Raw genomic sequence first — 18659 nt, forward strand, 5'->3', positions numbered from 1 at the left:
GTCACGTGGATTCAAATCGGCGCGAATTGTGAATTTTTCTCCAATTCGGTATATTCGTGAACACCGCTGAAACACAGGACATTTCGTTATCGACTGATGTTGCTTGAGCCGACCCTAACGCAGCCTACGTACATGTTTGTGCCGTTGGAAGCTGCCTCGACAATAGAAATAATTCGAAGGAGTGAGAATGAACGAGTTTACATAGCAGCAAACGCCTATAAAACTCTGAAAACTTAACGATATCACAGCACACAATTGCAAAATTATTATAAGCAAAATGGCGTAATTTTTAGCAATATATAAATGACTTCTCTCCTCGGTGTGAGAAAAACAGCTATAGTGCCCATTAGGTTCGGCTCTGCTTTTACTTTGTGCGTTATTTTCAGTCGGTTCTATCAACGAAACGTCCTGTACGTGGGTGTCAATATTGTGCGTAATGGAAACTACTTTGAGGTTAAAACACGGGGGATTGTCAACAAGTTCCATTTCACAACCGTTTTCTGTACAATGGAAATGCATTTAACCGTTCCTCTTCTCTTCTTTTACGTATAACATCGGGGCGGGGACTGCGAAGTGAGTTTGTTTGAGGGGGGGTGGGGGGGGGGGGGGGGTTCGCTATGCGCGCGTTTACCTAGCAGTTCTATTTTCTCCTCCAATGATGACGCTGAACGTCATATAAAAAGTTTATACGAGAGTCTACATAAAATGTGGCACAAAAATTTTATTTTATTATATATGGCCAATTCTTTAACTTTTTAATTTACAAGATTTAGTAATTTGTAACTAAATCAATAAAACGACATTTCTCCAGAGGGGTTTTCAATTTTGCGGTGTAACTCTGCTTGTGACATTTTAAAATTTAACATTAAAAAAAGGCTTTACTACTTACTTTATTTTTATGGGCTATTTTTGAAAAGCATAGAGTAATTAAATTCGTCGCTCAGGATATTTGCTTCTAAGCCCTGGGGTTGAAAGATTAGTCATAAAATTCTCCATTATCAGTCTATTTTAATGTAGATGAAACAAGGTTATCCGAATCCACCGAGAGAGATAGAAAGCACGTGCAGTGGAATCTACCAAAGTGGAATTCGAACAATAGTTTTCTGGTCAGGAGGAAAGAGAGTTTTGAGTCTGATGAACGTGGAAGATACGTTGTTCGGCGCTCCCTGATTTATGAGTTCTTAGCTTTACAATTTACAAATCTTCTGGACTTCTCCTACATAAGTCAAACTTGACCAGAGGGGAACATTTATCAGGCCTTGTTCAACTCTGCTTGGATATAATACTTCCTAAATACACGTATGTGTAGTTCAGGATCTTCAGTTTGTCCCTCTCCTGCTTTCATGTATTCAGTTTTTGTGCCCATATCTTTTAAATTCTTCCTCCACAGCTTGTAATATGATTGTCATATGATTATGAAAGACAAAACCTTCTTAAATCATCTCTTTTACTAAAAGGCTGGAGAATTTAATATGCCACAGTATTTCCGCTTTGTGGACTATCACCCATCTTATTTAACAGTTATAGCTAATACGTCACGAGAAGTTCTAGATGGGTGGCATGAGACGCCGATGACACACCGGTTTTAGCGTCAACCATACAGGCCATAAAAGAAATTTTGTGTTGCGAAAAATATGGCATGAACGTAAATAAATCGAAAACGGAAATAATGATTATTGATAGACAAGACAACAGAAATTGCAGTCTACAAAATGCTAAACAATTGCTTTCCAACAGTAAGAAATGTGAGAACGAAATAGGCCTTCATCTGACCGCAGCAATATCAGCGACTGTCATGTCAAGCAGAAAGCTATCACCAAAACAGCAAAACTCTGTCTAGTTGAGCCGCTAATCTTCCCCATTACAACATGCGCAGCGGAAACATGAACTTAAAGTATTTTCCAGGATGTTTAAACACTCGACTAAAGGAGTGCAAAGGGGTACTGAGGAGAGTGGTTGAGGAGAGGAAGGTCACGTTGGTCTGGGTCCCGGGTCACACCGGTGTCCGGGGCAATGAGGCAGCGGACGCCTTAGCCAGAGAGGGCTCCCCGCATAAGCATATAGGGAGAGAGCCCCGCTTGGAGATCGCCCCGTGTGTGAGGTGGGGAGGTCTCGAAGCCTGGGCGAAAGACCGGGCCGCGGGGGGCCGGAGAGTTGCTCCGGGAACGAGTCAGGCGAGGCTTTTGATGGGCCCGCCCTCTCTCGGACCAGGGAGTTGCTTAGAAGGGAGTGTAGAGCACTAACAGGGGCCTACACAGGACATTGCAGGCTTAGGAGGCATCTTTGCTTGCTAGGCATTGGAGACGACCCGGAGTGTAGGTGGTGCATGGAAGGGGAGGAGACCCCGTATCATCTGCTCACCGAGTGCCCTGCCTTGACATGGGCAAGATTAGGAGTCTTCGGAACGGCCCTGATCGATCCGGACTCAGTGCACGGTATTGGGCTAAAGGAGTTGCTGACCTTTTATAGGAGGTGCGGCATTCTGGACGCCCTGTAGAGCGGCCTGGGGGCACAACGGGCCCATCTGGTGTCGTAAGTGCATCGACGCTCGCGAGGGCGCCCGCTTTTAATACCAATACCAATACCAAATGTGCGGAGGGTGACAATTGACCCTTTGGATCGCAGCGACTGACATTCCAAGTGCTAAATATCCCAAATTCGAGAAGTGTGGCTTTATTACTCTATGCCTTTCCGAAATATACTATATCCGAATATCTGGGAGTGAAAATGTCACAAGCGGCGCGTGGTGCGCAGTGCTGAGGGAGGGGGGACGCTCTACTTGACGAACAAATCTTTAAGGGTGGAACAAATGGAAGAGTCGCAGGTGTCGGTGGCGGGTTCGTCGTCGCCCTTCGAGAACCAGGTCGCCTTGACCCTGTTGGCCGCGCCCAGCACCTTTCCCGCCAGCTTACTGCCCAGACTCGGGTTCTCTTTGATAGCGGGCGATTCGTCAGGCGTCGATTGCCTGAGGAAACCCTCGATCGCGCTGCCCAAGGCGTGCGGATCAATCAACGAACCGCTACGCCCGTCCCACATCACCTTGGCCTTCGGCCCTTTCTTGGCGGCGGGCGGTTTTTTCGTCGCGTCGGCTTTGGGCTGGTGGCGTTTGGCGAACCAGCCCGACGCGGACGACGACAAACTGTCGAAGTCGACGTTGAACCCGGCCACCGTTTCGGCCCACCTGCCACTCTTCAGTTTCCGTTCAGATTTAGACCTAGCTATCTGACGCACGCTCGTCTCCTTCTCCCACTGGTTGATTTCAGTCGCGGACGTCGACAGAGAGGACAAAATAGAGCATAGATCAGTATTAGTGCACACAATGCCGGATTTGGGCTTACTTGAACTCGAAACCGGTGGTAGTTCGGACGTGCGCCGCTTGGCGGCGCTCGGGATCGGCGGCAACATGGTGCCGACGAACTCCGAGAACCTCCGACCCGGGTTCGTGTATCGTTGCACCCCCGCGGACGACGCCGTCGCGTCGTCCAGGGGTTGGACCTCGCACAGTTTCTCGCTACTGGTCGTCCACACTTTCATGCGTACCTTCCTAGCCTGCACGATATCGTCCATGATGTCCAGCTGCAGGTTATGGACGCTGCCGCGGGACTCCGTAGAAGGGGGACAAGCTATGGACTCGCGTCTATTCGGCAGGATGCGGTTGGGGAAACCGCTGCTCGGGAAAGCCGCCACCGATTCCCTCCTGCTCCTCCCGAACGGCGTCGAAGGCAGCTTGGAGATCGTCACGACAGAGTGGCGTCTGCCTCCCGGGGATACCTGGGGCGCCGCCGACAGAGTGGCGAGGAACTCCGCCTGACGGGGCCCAGGACCGCTTTCTCCACGTTCGGAGAGCCTGCGCACTTGGCTCGCGGTGATACCGCTGCATTGGGGGGTGGGCAGGGAGTGCTTGCGAATCTCGCGCGTGTAAGGCGACAGCAGGTACGGGTTCATGGTGGGCGAGCCCTCCTCGGAGCTCTGTTGAGAGCTGCCCGTCTTCTGCCCATCTTCCTCCTTGTCCTCTTGGTCTTCGACGACGATCAGAGGCTCAGAGGTTTGCGACTGCAGACGGGCAACGGAGGAGCGACGCATGCTACTCAGCGTCTGCAAGAAATTTTTTTTTTAAGAAACAGCTACAGACTACTACTAATATAGTTACAAATCTTTTTGATTCCTGTTGACACAAAAGTAACAATCCAAAACTACATGTATAATAACGACATTGAGGTTCTACAAAGCTTGAACCTACAAAAGAAATACGTCTATGATAATTATGCAAAAAATCTTGGGTATACAGTTTTAAGGCTTCCACCTTACCACTGTATATTTTATCCCGTGTTAACTACAATGTCCTCAAACTTATAGAAACCGAACTTTTTAACATCCCTCCACAAAGTTGGGCAAATTCTGTTAAACACATAGAAAGAGCAGAACAATCGTATATCCATATTGCAAATAATATAGAGCAAATAATAATTAGAACAGGCGATTATATCGATAGTGATAAGTAATTTAAGTAGGTAATAAAAATAATTTGTAATTTTATTTTACATTTAAACATAAATACATAAATAAATAAATAAATGTTGTTTAGTTCGGCCATATTTCATTGTTACAGCTTGCTCAGGTCTTTCCTTAATTCGTATCTGTCAGTCACTTTCTTATATCTATGAGCAGACTTTATTTTGAAAAATATTAATATTGTATATTGTTTTTTTTTTGTTATAATGAAGGCTATTTATCGTTATTATTATTATTATTACTATATCGTGCTATTAATGTATATCATATACTAGCGGCGAGTCTGCGATGCACTCAAAACCTCAAAATTATTTAAAAACGGTGTTAAGGTGTTGAGTTGTGGAAACCATATTTTATTATTTTACTTTTTATTGTTGCTATAATCATTTGCTTTTACTGTTTTATCATTCTAATAATGCTCTATTGCAGTTTAGCAAACTGCTTTCGCCTTTCGTCTCTTATCAACCTCGGAAAGTCGAAAAGAGACCGCATCGTTGAGATTTCAACGGTCACGAATATAAACAGGGGCGTCGACTGTGGTGGGGACGGGATGGGGAAGGGTCGGACCTCGCCCCGTAGGCGAATAATTACAGGGGGTAATCGAATTAGTATCGATACACAAGTCAAGCTGCACCTTCAGATAATGTTGCATCGCGTTGAGAGCCTGATGCTTTTGTGCTCGGACGGCAATTGTTTCGAAGCGAAACACACACTTCAGACGATCGTAACGCGCGTAGCGATTCTCTTTTGTTCTGCGACGCCGGCGAGTGAATTTCGGTTCGAGTTCGATAAAGTTTCCCTTTTAAAATTAAACTAACATTTTCATTTGGTGGTTTTTTGAGAAAAATATTTAATATCTCTTTAAATATGTAACAAGATTGCTCCCAAAAACAGTCGAAAATCGAAAAAAAAAACCGTTCGGAAGATATCGTCGAAATCTCTGGAACAGAGAACGGAGAAAAAAAAAAAAGATGGTCGCCGAGCTTTGGTGGCGGCTATTTTTGGATATATTATGTATCCCATGGACTGTTAAAAAAAGAGTAAAATTTGGAGTGTGTAGCGTAAACCGTTCGGAACTTATCTTCGAAAAACCTCGGAACAGAGAACGGAGAAAGGAGATCGGACAGACAAAAAATGTTTGTTTCGAAGCTGTTACTGGGACCTCGAGTTTAGTGAGGAGTGCAAATACTGTCGAAAATAACCGATTTGACCTATTTTTTGAAAGTAACAATGGAGAATACCTATTGCTTAATTCTGACCTTACGGAAACTTTACGGAAAACATTGTCAAAGCAGCATTATTACAAATATTCTAGATTCTTGGGTTATTACACTGATTTAAATATAAAGTCTGTTCATAGATATAAGAATGTGACTAACTGATACGAATTAAGGAAAGACCCGGAAAAGCTGTAAGAATGTTATATGGCTGAATATGTCCGTACTTGGCTTAGAATTTTATTATTTTGGGTTTTGTTAGGAAAATAAATATTGTTTAGTAATATTTATTTACTTATGTATGTATTTATGCTTAAATCTAAAATAAAATTACAAATTATTTTTATTATTTGTTCTATATTATTTGCAATATGGATATACGATTGTTCTGCTTTTTCTATATGTTTAACAGAATTTGCCCAACTTTGTGGGGGGATGTTAAAAACTTCGGTTTCTATAAGTTTGAGGACATTGGAGTTAACACGGGGAAAAGCATTGTTGCGCCGAATGGCAGATTTCAGTGGGTGCCAAACATGTTCAATGGGATTAAATATACAGTGGTAAGGTGGAAGCCTTAAAACTGTATGCCCTAGATTTTTTGCATAATTATCACAGACGTATTTTTTTGTGTCACATGAGGAAGGGGTTTTAGTCAACTGTTTGTTTGTCTAGTTTGTTTTCTAATAAATCTGCGGTGGTGTCTTCATGGTAATCCAGAGAAAAGAATCTTCAATATTTTTCGCAGACAGAGAAAGTCCATTTGGAATCCAAGCATCTTTAGAGCCAGCGTGCAAAATAGTTATTTTTTTACCTCTTTTTGATGGCGCATTTGTTTTACACTTATCAGTTGAATCAACCCAACCCTTTTCCGGGATATTATAAGTGTCGAACCAGGTTTCATCTAAGTAAATAATTGGCCTTTGTTGTTCTCTGGAAATCCTATTTTTTAATTTTTTTCTAAATATTCCAGTCGCCATTTCTAAAAGATTCCATTAAAACTTGCCTTTTGTCAATTTTTTTAAATCTAAAACCCATGTGTTGATTACACTTGCATAAGGTAGTTCTGCCGTATTTAACACCAGTTTCATCTTTTTCAAGCCTCCTAATTAAGATATCTAACGTAGGCACGCCTTGTTCCTCGTATAACTGGTAAATTTTACGCCGTATTATATCCTGATCACTTCCGTCTACACTCGAGAATATGTCAGCATCGCTTCTTTTTCTCCTCGCTGAAATGGGATTATTCACAATTTTCCATACAGTTGATGTTGGAATTTTCGTCAATGTGGCGTTTCTTCTAAAGATGCTTGCCTGCTGGCACCACGTTCCTTAGTCTCAAAAGAATAGTGTTCATCATCATCTTCTGAGATCACTAGACTCACTAGAATTTAAATTCCGGAACTTTAGGTAATAATCTTTTTGCATTGTATGTTAATGACCACCCTTGGATAATCCCATTCAAAAGCAGTTGGTAACTTTCTTATATCTATGAACAGACCGTACCCCATAATTTTGAATAGTTTCCTAGAATTCATGATAATTCTCAAAGATTTCTTGTAACGCCTTCAGACTTCCTAAAAATATCCTGCAGATTCCCCATTTTCTGGGGTAATATATTTCCTGTAATTCTTATACACAAAAGTACGGCAATGTGTTAACTCAGTTAGTTGGCTGTGACGCGTGCGCATAAGATCCACACTCTACGAAAATATCATAGCCACCTGCGGCGCATCACTTTTTACCGTAGTAGGGCCCCTATATTATCTCATAGCTATATGGTTGTTCCAGTTCTGATGATAATGAAAGCATAAAATTTGTAGTTGCAATTGTTGCATACGCACCTAGCGATTAAACTTCTGCTTAATTCACTATTTGCGAAAAGTATTACAACGCTTTTAGAGTTTTGTGCGCATTTCAATATTTAATCTTGGAAAATTGAATTTGGAATTGTTATACAGTTAATGCAAAGTGCGGAGGAATATTTAATATCGCTCAGAACCGATCGATAATTAAACCGGAAACGGAGTACGTAGCGCGTAAATAATTTCGCAAAGTATATTAGCACAGGCCGGAAGCTGTAGAGTTAACTGAGCGCTTACGTCAGCTCATATAATATGTATAATCAGAGATGAACGTTTCCATGGCTGTGCAGGATCTGTTTTATTAATTTCATTTCAACTAATATCGGTTATAAACACCCGGGCCATTATTTTTATTATTTTATTTTTAATTTATTAATCGAATGCATAATTACATAATAATAAGCATAACACGCTCTGGTTGTCCCACACTTTAAAAAAAGTTATCAGAACGACATTCAAAATTATCGGCAAATAAGTAATAATATAATCTTTATTTAGCATTATGCTACATAAAAAATACAAAATATAAATTCTAAATATAAAATTCCAGATAAACGAAAACCACACAGAAATCATAATTTGGACGGATGGCGTCTTAAAAGTCTTTTAAATTTATTAACAGCATCACAGTTTTTAATATTATGCGGTAAATTGTTAAAATGGTTTAGACCTTTATGTAATATAGAGTTTTTTACATGATTAGAATAACACTCTCTCAACATAAAAGTACCACAATTTCTTGTATTGTGAGAATGAATATCTCTGAAATAGGTGACTTTTTCACAAACATAGTTGGGAACACACTGCTGTTTAGTTTTAAGAATAAATATATAGACATTATACATTACTTTTTGTTTTACAGGCAAGAAATTAAGAACACTCAACATGCTTTGAATTGGCGTATATATGTTACACTTTCTGAACAATCTGCAATTGCGCTGTCAGGTAAGTAATTTTGTGGAGTTTGTCTTGTACCACAATGTCTGGCCTATTGTGTTCCATGGTGTGATCTGTATGGTTTTGCTCCAGTATATTTTGTGTCAGTAACAGGTTCTGGCGTGTAGGTATAGTAAGGAGGGGTCCCCATCATAACACCAATTCTTTGGGCTATTTCCTGGTGTATTACTTCTGAGGTATTCTGTTGGAGCTAAGATTGTGAATCCAGCGATTATGTGTCCTATGGTTTTCGAATTGGTGTGGCACATTCTGCACTTGTCATCTTGTACGTCTGGATCTCCTATTATGTACTTGAGGTAGTTTAATGTCGGTATTACTTGATCTTGAATGGCGTGCATAAAGCCCTCAGTTTCCGCAATCAGCGTACTGTGTTCTAATCATTCCTTGGTGGTAGCGGGGTACCGTCCATGTACTTCTTTTGGTTTCCATCTCTGCATCTTATTTTTAACAGTGGTTGTTTCTAGCAATGGTTGATAGCCTTTATCCGCCATATTAAGAGGCGTGAGTTTCTTATGATGTTGCGGTTGTACATGGATTTTGTGCTTTTCTCATAAAAGAATCTTCTCAAATCGTCAACTCGTTCTTTTAGGTCTAGTACACCCCTTCCTCCTTTCTTTCTTGGTAGGTAGAATCTTTCTATGGAGCTTTTGGGGTGCCTGGCTCTATTTTTTGTGAATTTTACTGTAATATCGCGGTTCATGCTTTGAATATCAGTGTTGGTCCATTTAATTATCCCGAAGCTGTACGCGACTGTTGGCATACCATAGGTGCTGATCGCTTTTATTTTGTTTGCAGCCGCAAGGTGCGTGTTCGAAATAGACCTGATTCTACCCATTAGTCGATTTCGTAAAACCTCTTTTATTCTACCGTGGCTTATCGACTTCGCTCGCTCGGGTCAGATAATCTATTTGTTGTCCATTATGGAGCTGGAAACCTACTTTACGTTCATTTAGCATTCTAGACAGTCGAGCTAGTGCTAGCGCTTATTGCATCCCTTAGAAATATTCCTCGCTTTATGTGTATTCCTCCCACTTCCGTCCATTCCTGACTCCGTTGCAGAGAGAGGCGCGTTCTCAACTGGGGTATTAGGCGTTGCAATAGGCTTGTGATTTGCGGACTGACTTTTTAAATTTTTAGCATTTAAATCAGCAGCGAGTGAGGCACGCTATCAAATGCCTTTTTGTAGGCTACGTATAAGTCTTTTCCCCCTTTTCTACCTTCCTCATTGGCCATAGCATCTATGGTCAATTGCTCTTTGCAGCCTCGGCTGCCTCTTCTGCATCCTTTTTGCTCTTCAGGTATTTCAGATATAGATGATATAGATGATAGTAGTTAGTGTTTTATACAGCGTAGGTAGGCACGTGGTGGGTCTATACTTTGTCTATATTATTATTATTATTCTCTATTCTCAACCGTGTTCTCGGCAATTCATTTCCATTTATCTGTTCCTCAGACTAAATGGTTTATATCTCCCTATCCAGGGCACGTCTTATGAAGAGTAGTTTTTTGCAGTGTCGCAATCGTGTTTTCGGTGTTACCCGGTATTTCATTGAGTGTCTCCTCAAGGTTTTTGCGGATGCTTCCTGTCCCTCCGATAATGACGTGGACAATAGTTGTTTTAAGCCCCCACATTCTCTGTACTTCTATTTGAAGGTCTCTGTGTTTTATAATCTTTTCGGAGGTCTTCTCTTTTATTGTGGCGTCTGATGGCATGACAACGTCGACCAATAGGTGTTTTTAAAGTCCTTAATTATAATATTTGGTTTGTTTGCCATCACAGTCCTGTCTGTTTGTACTTGCGTGTCCCATATTATTGTGATTTCCCCTTTGGCTTCAACGTTTTTTGGCTTGTGTTTGTAGCAAGCGTCCTCTATCTCTATACCGTAGTGCCTGCAGATATTGTAATGTAGTGTTAAGCATGCTTCATTGTGACGTTCAAGATATTCTTTCCTTGCTAGGACTGGGCAACCTGTGGTGGTGTGCAGTCTGCATCTTGCGTTTACGTTTCCTTTGAATATTTTTTTCATAATATAGATTCTATAGAATATAGATTCTGTTTCTCAGTAGCTTCCTGGTTTTTGGATCTATACTTGTTATTTTCTCATCTCTCCAGTCTAGAATGTCGTAACTCTATGTGAGGACTGGTTGTGCGAGCGCTGTAATGGCGATGAATTTGTTTTTCCCTGTAAGATGGCTTATTATTTTTATTTATTATTATTATTATTATTATTATTATCATTATTATTATTATTATTATGTTTTCCACAGGACTTTCCTGGATTTTAACTTTTTTCCGGCGCTCTCGTACAAGGACAAAAAGCTGGTTGGACTTTGAGTTAGTCTGCAGAAAGGTAGTTTGTTTTTCCAAATGTTCATCAGATCGATTTTTTGCCTGATGTTGATTGTACTTTATCTTATTTTCAGGTCTACTAGGCTTCTCAATGTGGCGTGCCGGACTTCACCAGTGGCTCCGAGGATGATTGGAATTATGATTACGTTGTCTTGATCACAAATTTCTTTGATTTCGTTGGCTGGCGGTAAGTATTTGTTAACTTTTTCTTTGTTTCTATTGTTTTGTATTAGCACATACGTGATGATCTCTCTGTTCCAGTACAGTTTGCATTGATCGTTATTTACAACCGACTCAGGTTTGAATTCGTAGTATGGTTCTTGTTTTGTGTCTGAGTCGAATTTTTCTTGTAGCTCTTGGTGTACTACAGGGTGCGGCAAAAAAGTAGGCAGGATTTCAAATAGTGGTTGTTCGGTTTGTAAAACGCTTAACCGAAAATCTACTGGCCGACCAAGGACAATAAGAACACCGGAAAATGTGAATGCAGTAAGAGTTTCCGCACAACAGTCTCCAAGGCGTTCAGCTCGTAAGCATGCAGCTGCTTTGGGAATTCCCGATAGAAGTGTTCGAAGAATTTTACACAACTCACTCCGAATGCAATGGTAGTGCAGGAATTAAGCGCAAGAGATTTTTAAACCCGTACAAATTTATACCGAGATATTCTTCAAAACATTCCCAGAGGCGTTGTATTCATGTCTAGCGATGAAGCTCACTTTCACCTCTCGGGTACCGTAAATAAGCAAAATTTCCGTTATTGGTAAGCAAATAGTCCACAGTCCAGAAGTCCAAAAGTGTGCAATCTCGGCGTGTGAGGTCCTTTTTCGAAGAAGATGTTAACAGTCAACGGAGATCGATATTTTGACGTGCTTAACAATTTCCTGCGTCCAAAAGTGAACGAGTTGAACGACGATCAAAGAGAACATCTTTGGTTCCAGCAGGATGGTGCTGCATTGCACACAACGCGTCGTTCACTAAATCTTCATCAAGAAATGTTCCTAAACAAAGTGGTGTCTTTACGGGGTGATCTTGGCTCGCCGCCACGTTCGCCTGATTTGTCGCCTTGCGACTTTTTTCTTTGGGGTTGCCTGAAAGCGAGAGTTTTCACACATCGTCCGCGGACTTTGGAAGAATTAAAGGTAGCTTTAAGACAAGAAATTGCCTCAATTCCCCAAGAAATGATCCGACATCGCATCGACAATAATGGCCGTCATTTAAAAGACATAATTTTTAAAAAATAACGTTCCTAAATGGCATATAATCAAAAACGCAATAAAATACGCTCGCTAGAGCGTCCCAAAGCTGCCGCACGACAAGGGTAATTTTTCATTGTTCTTCGATCTGATTATGCTGCGCCCACTACAAATTCGACGGTAACGCAATTTGTCATACAAAGCAAGTATAGTTTACAGAGTCGCACAGAGGTCGTCCGCGATAGCTGAAACGATCGGTTTTCGAAATTTGCGCGAAATTGTATTTCGTCAGAATTATGAACACATATCGATTTACCAAAATTCATATACAAGCAAAACATATAGGAACATAAGATATTTATGTACAGCATGTACATTATGTACATGTTCCAGAAAAAACTTATTTTCTCGAAAACCATTTTTAAAAAATTTTTGGACCGGGAAGATCCAGGGCTATAACCTCTACTTCGAACATTGTTCTGAATCATATACAGGGTGTGTCGTTTATTGGAAAAACTCTACAAGATCCTAGAAATTTCCGTTTTTGTGGGTTAATTATTGGCCATAAATGAAAAACTGTTAAAGGTGGGATAATTTTATTTGATCATTATCGTAAACTGCGTCGAGAGAGAGACAACGCTATTATTTGTGCAAATTTTAATATTTACCGTTGTTTGCTGTAACTTTGACGACGAGATGTGATACAGGGTGCATGCGCAATTAAATTACATCGATTTTGCGAGCTCTGTCCTTTCATGATAAAAAGTTGCTTGCCCCGTCTAGTGACGAGTTTTCGAAAGCAATCTTATTTAAAAAGTCCTCTACTGATTAAAGTTAAACACGCATTTTTCACAACCTGTTTTATATCAAACGACTTTGTTATATTCTCGTAAAATTACTTTTTCGAAACACTGGCACAAATGGTCAATAATCAATAAATATATCAAAGAAAGAAATATACCTGCCTTGTCACTCACGTAAGAATCAATTTTATGTTAATTTTTAAGTTTTATTTCGCAAAGGCCGTCGAAAGCCAACGTGAAGATGATCGAGACAGTCTGTAAGTTATTTTATTATTAAAAAAAATGACTTTTGTAGGTCTGACGATGCCTGTGTGGGCAATATTTAACAAGTAATATTTTTTTTCGCTACTTCTAGCCCTACTTTAAAGATAATCCTTTTGTAATTAATTTTAAAAGTCCTCCCGTGTTGCATTTAGCTTTTTCCATTAATGCCGGCGAAAAACGCCGATCGGGAAATGACATTCTCCCGCGGGATACGCTGCACTGTCGCTATCCGTTTACTGCTAAATCTCCGTTGTAGAAAGACGGTCGTTATAGTCTAGAAGATTATACGAAACGCTCAATGTCTTTAATGAGCTTCTAAGGACCGTTAAAATGTAGAAATTTAGTGGGAGGCGTCTTCGACGTCGTTAAAGTGCCGTGGACGCGCTTTCATGTTCAATTAAAAGCTCGCGGAAAATTAAAACGCTTTTTGAAATTTAATTTTTTACTTTCGTTTTTGTCGCACGATTGCCGCGGGTGGTCGCCTGCAGATGACTGCTTTTAGCCGCCTCAGTTTTATTAGTTTATAATTTTATTCACTTAACGATCAATTATTTTTACATTTCTTTTGCAAGTTTTACAATTGATCAATTTTATATATTTTTTTTGTATAGGATTGAGATTAACTGACTACGGAGCTCTACAAATAAAGATTTTTTTTTGTTGCCCTGGATACCTTTGAAAATGTTTATGTTTTCAAGTGTCCAGATCACGAGTATATATGAGAGCACTGGATGTGCTCTTATTCTTATGATTTTCACGAATCTTATATATTTGAACAATAATCAGCTTTTTATAATAAAAATCGATTTTATCAGTCATGATTAGGCTTCTGCATAACTTTTTCGCGCATACAAACATCACGTGATCACTACTCTTAGCGATTCCCACTCTTTGCTCCTCAGAGATCTCAGTTATTCTACAATACGAAGTACCTACACGTGAATCTAAATAAGTTCTTATGAGTTAATATTTCGTTTCAATTACTGAATATATATTTAAATATACATTTGTCTTTTAAAATATGAGTTCGTCAAGAAGAAAGTATAAATGTAGTACTGTTTGTAAGTTACGCGTTGAGTTTACGGTTATGGAAAAAAGGAGAACGTTCTGGATTAGACTTTGATATTCACTACACTAGTTACACTATCTTCGCAATCATCTAGATAAATTCATGGATAATTTAGGGAATTATAGTGAAGAACAGGGAGAGCGGTTCCACCAGGATCTAAAAGTGATGGAAGAACGGTATCAGGGTAGCTTGGATTGTCACATGATGGCAGATTACTGCTCGCCTTTAAAAAGAGATTGTCCAAAGAAGAGTTATAAAAGAAAAGCTAATAAAAGGCGTTTTATGGAAATATAGTATAAGTTTTTAATATTTCTTTCTCAATTTACTTCAATGTTTGTTAATTTTTTGAAATAAAACTAAAATTTTCAACATTTATGTCATTTTATCTCTTGTTTTCCGATTTTTTAAAATTAAAATGAAAATAAAGATTTTAACAAAATCATGTTTCATGAATTGAATCATCAACGCTGTTGGTTTGTTTATTTTACATTTTCAGAGCCAATATTATTAACCAATGCCTTAAATTTCAAAATTGCAATACGAAGCAACCGGATTCATTGGTGACGTGTGTGTTTGCTTTATTATCATTCATTAATGTTTTTTCTATTACACCAGATATCACAATTTTGGTTTTTAGAGTCTACCAGTGTAGGCATAGTTTGCTACAAAGAATTTTTTTGTATCTCGAAAACCGTCAAACATAAGTTACTATAGTCTTCGTATAAATATCGAAAAATCCTCATCCTCATACGACATTCCGTTTCTGAGCTAGTCGGTGATCATCAAAAGTGCGTCAAATGAGAATTAGTTTTAGAAATATGACAGAAATTTGGTATTTTTTATAGAATAGACGGTTTTGTGTTATGTATTATTATAGTTTATAAGTTTTCCATTAAAATGTTATGATAGAAGCAATGCTTTAATTTCTAGGTTCTGAGATACTTTTGTTTTGAAAATTACCATAATACATTATGATTTCGTGCATATATTTTATTGTATATTATGGTAAACTTCATTTCAGTCACTAGTTAAAAGTTTACCGAACGTGTTGCATACTATACTTTTAATACGTTCGTAAGTTTTTGCAAAACAAGACGAACACATTCACTGTCAAAATTCAAGATGTGCGGTAAAATCCCGGAAATGTCCGAAGTAGTTAGCATTATTTGATCTGGATGGCATTGTATTTTATAAAAGAACTTTTCGAAAATAGGTCAGATTTAATTGGTAATAATTTCGAATTCGTTGCTTAAGTTGGCTACCATTTTCTTGAAAACCTAAATAAATGAATGATAATTATTTTATTAACATTTAAATGAAGAAAACATGGAAAGCTATTAGATCGGCCGATCTGGGAGGCCAATAGATCGACCCTCCATTTGATTTCAGGGACTGTAAAACAGACTTCTTTTACTTGACTTTTGACGACGAACCGCCTGCTGTGGTAATTCGTTAGAACTGTAAATATTTCAAAAAATAAAAGAGAAAACATTGCGATAAGTCATTTTAAACGGAATTTCATGAAGAATAAAAATTAATAAACAAAGCAGCTTTTGTTGTATATCGAAAACTAATTATTATCAGTACTTACAAAAAATTAGAAAAATGTAGAAACAAAAAAGTTATGAATTCTTCTAAGACATGCACAATTTTTTTGTGAAAAATCGAGCCCTAAACGTTTTCACTCATTATCCGAAATATCTGCAAGAAATAACACATTTCACAATCTTACAGGTTACGATAGTCATCATTTAATTACTATCTCGTTTTAATACGCAATGATAAAATTTGAAAAAAAATCACCATCATCGCGACGTAATTAATAATCAAAACTTCGATCGGTAGGGAGTGAAAAAAAAATACTCAAGTGGAAATTGTAAACCTACCTTGTATCATACGGTTTAATCCGACAGCTCGACTAACGGTGTAAAACTAAAAGCACGCTATCGGCCACTGGCAAGCAACAAGCTCACAATAAGCGAGGAGAAGCTGCAAAAAGCTCGAACTCGCGGATCAGACAACAGCGATGGCCGCCACACCGTCGGGATACTGGCTAGGACTACGACGAAGCAGTCGCGGCGAGCGAAAAAAGCTATCCCGTTTTCCCTACGGGATATGATTCGCGACATTGCTAAACGCGGCGTATTAAATGTCGGTTTGGTTACGTACGTCGTTGTTCAAGGACCGACCACATGGCAACACTGTATGCGTTATACGCGTGCGACGAAAAATAGTCAGCTTGGTTGAAAATAGCAAATTACCAATTGAAGACTTCATTGTATTAGAAGTACAGGAAAGTATCGGCGGTAAAGGTCGGGCCAAATTGGACACTTTTAAAGGGAAAACTCCGCTATTTAGAGTTATAGGCGGCTTTTCTAATGCAAGTTATCATACTGAGACATTAATTTTTTATACAATATACACTGTATATTTTTAGTGCACTGAGAAGAACTTTTCCAAAACCTTTCCAAAAATATAGCACACTTGGTCGTGTCTTTTTGTATTAGGTTTTTGAAGGTGCTGTCATAAGTCAGAAAACAAATGCGTTCAACCTGTTGCCTAGGCAAAAACGATATTCACAAAGAATATAAGGGCCAAAAACGGACATGGACAGCTAGTATCCTTTTAGGGCTATAGGCTCTTTTCCAAACACGTGCATTTTTAAAACATCTCTGTGAGTTATCAACTCAAAAATCATTTTTTTATAAAATGCACACTGTATATTTTTAGTGCACTGAGAATAACTTTCCCAAAACGTTTCCAAAAATTTAGTACACTTGGTATTATTGTCGTGTCTTCTTGTAGTAAGCTTTGGAAGGCAATATAGTAATTCAGAAATCAAATGCATTCAGCTAGTTGCCTAGACGAAAACTATTTTCACAAAAAACATAACGGAAAAAGCCTTGCGTGGGGAGCTAGTATCGTCTTAGAGTTATAGGCTGTTTTCCAAACACGTTCATTTTTAAAAAATCTCTGTTAATTATCAACTGAAAAATCCATTTTTTATACAATACACATTGTATGTTTGTAGTGCACTGAGAAGAACTAAAAAAAAAATTGTCTTTACTCGTGTCTTCTTCATTTGTTACCTGTTCGTTTCGAAGCCTACCGATTCTAAGTGCAAAGTCCAATAATTTATAAATATACAGGAGGTCCTATGTAAAAATTGATTTTACATTGCTTTGGATAAAAATAAAAATTATTAAAAAATAAATATCGCGCATCTTCTTATCAAACTAATGATTTCTTTTTTTTTATAATCCAACAGTTATGGCCGCCCACACCGTTCAGTGATGCAATAAAGGTTTTGAGGACTTATACGGATTGAGGGTTTCTTAATTAATTTAAGTATCAATCCGTTACCATTATTAACTAGCGTTAGAATTTTGAAAACAAGGGTAAGTCGAACTGCTTAGCGAACTACACATAATAGCCACGAGCATTTCGTTTTTACCGGGGGGATATCTCGAAGTCGACAAACAAGAGTTGCTACTTCAAAGCGAAGCATATCCGCAACACAATGCTCCTTTGTGGAAAACTAAGATGCATATTTGGAGCAAGACCCTTTGAGGCTACCTTGGCGACTGATTCTCGGAAACTGTTTTCCATATCTAACAAGTGCAAAAAAAAACAGTGCCCTATACGACGCAAATACAAATATACTTTTGGTTTCATCTTATATGTTATATTTGTTCGCGTGAGAACGAAATCATTTTCATTTAATGGCATGTAGAGCAAAATGAATTGTTAGATTAAAATGTATTTTTTTAAATACTTAATAGGCATATATTTTTGACTTCTCTTGAAGACGACTGCGGGTAAATATTGTGCCTAGTGATGGAGTTTATTTCAATATGCCCGCACCAAGGAAGCGTAGAAATTTGCTAGTCTTCTTGATCTCCAAATAAAAGAAAAACAATTTGATGAAGCTTTCCAAACTAACTGCGTTACTAATGATTATTTGATTTTTGCACCATTCAGTTAAGGCAGAATAATTTAGTTCGATAACATTGCTGTATAAAATGCAGGAAACTAAGGGGCTCCATGAGAGTATCCTGCGGACTGCTTAGCTCTAGATTTTTGAATTGAATCGGAGTAAATGTTGATATTCTTTTTACCCTCCATTTTGTGGATGATCAGGTGAAAACAAGAATGTGTTGTAGTTTGGAAGAAACGCAAAAGAGACTAGGAATACGCAACTGTCAAAAACAACAAAGCGTACAGATACCTCGGAGTTACAATAAGAAAAGATAGAACATGCGAAGCTGAGATGAAAGCCAGAATCGCCTAAGGTGGAACATCCACCATTGAAATGCAATTTTATCAATTTACGAATTTTTGCTGGTTCTGGTTACGTTTCTACGTTATGTTTTCTATTCTTTTGCTAATAGAAAGAGATAGCTATAGGCGAAATATAATGCGAAAATGGATTTTA

The 18659-nt window shown here is 38.8% G+C and overlaps 1 protein-coding gene across 1 annotated transcript; it reads right to left on the reverse strand.

The window, feature by feature from the left end:
• Positions 1–601: 601 nt before the first annotated feature.
• Positions 602–16262, reverse strand: LOC132701288 (uncharacterized). Its single transcript, XM_060669086.1, has 2 exons — positions 16111–16262; positions 602–4095 (listed from the first exon to the last, which is right to left on the reverse strand). Exon 2 carries the CDS (start codon positions 4081–4083, stop codon positions 2776–2778), a length of 1308 nt encoding a protein of 435 aa, XP_060525069.1. The 5' UTR covers positions 4084–4095; positions 16111–16262; the 3' UTR covers positions 602–2775.
• Between the last annotated feature and the right edge of the window lie 2397 nt (positions 16263–18659).

Source organism: Cylas formicarius, unplaced genomic scaffold (genome assembly GCF_029955315.1).
Source record: "Cylas formicarius isolate icCylForm1 unplaced genomic scaffold, icCylForm1.1 PGA_scaffold_4__25_contigs__length_36172078, whole genome shotgun sequence".
In the NCBI taxonomy this organism is placed as follows: domain Eukaryota; kingdom Metazoa; phylum Arthropoda; class Insecta; order Coleoptera; family Brentidae; genus Cylas; species Cylas formicarius.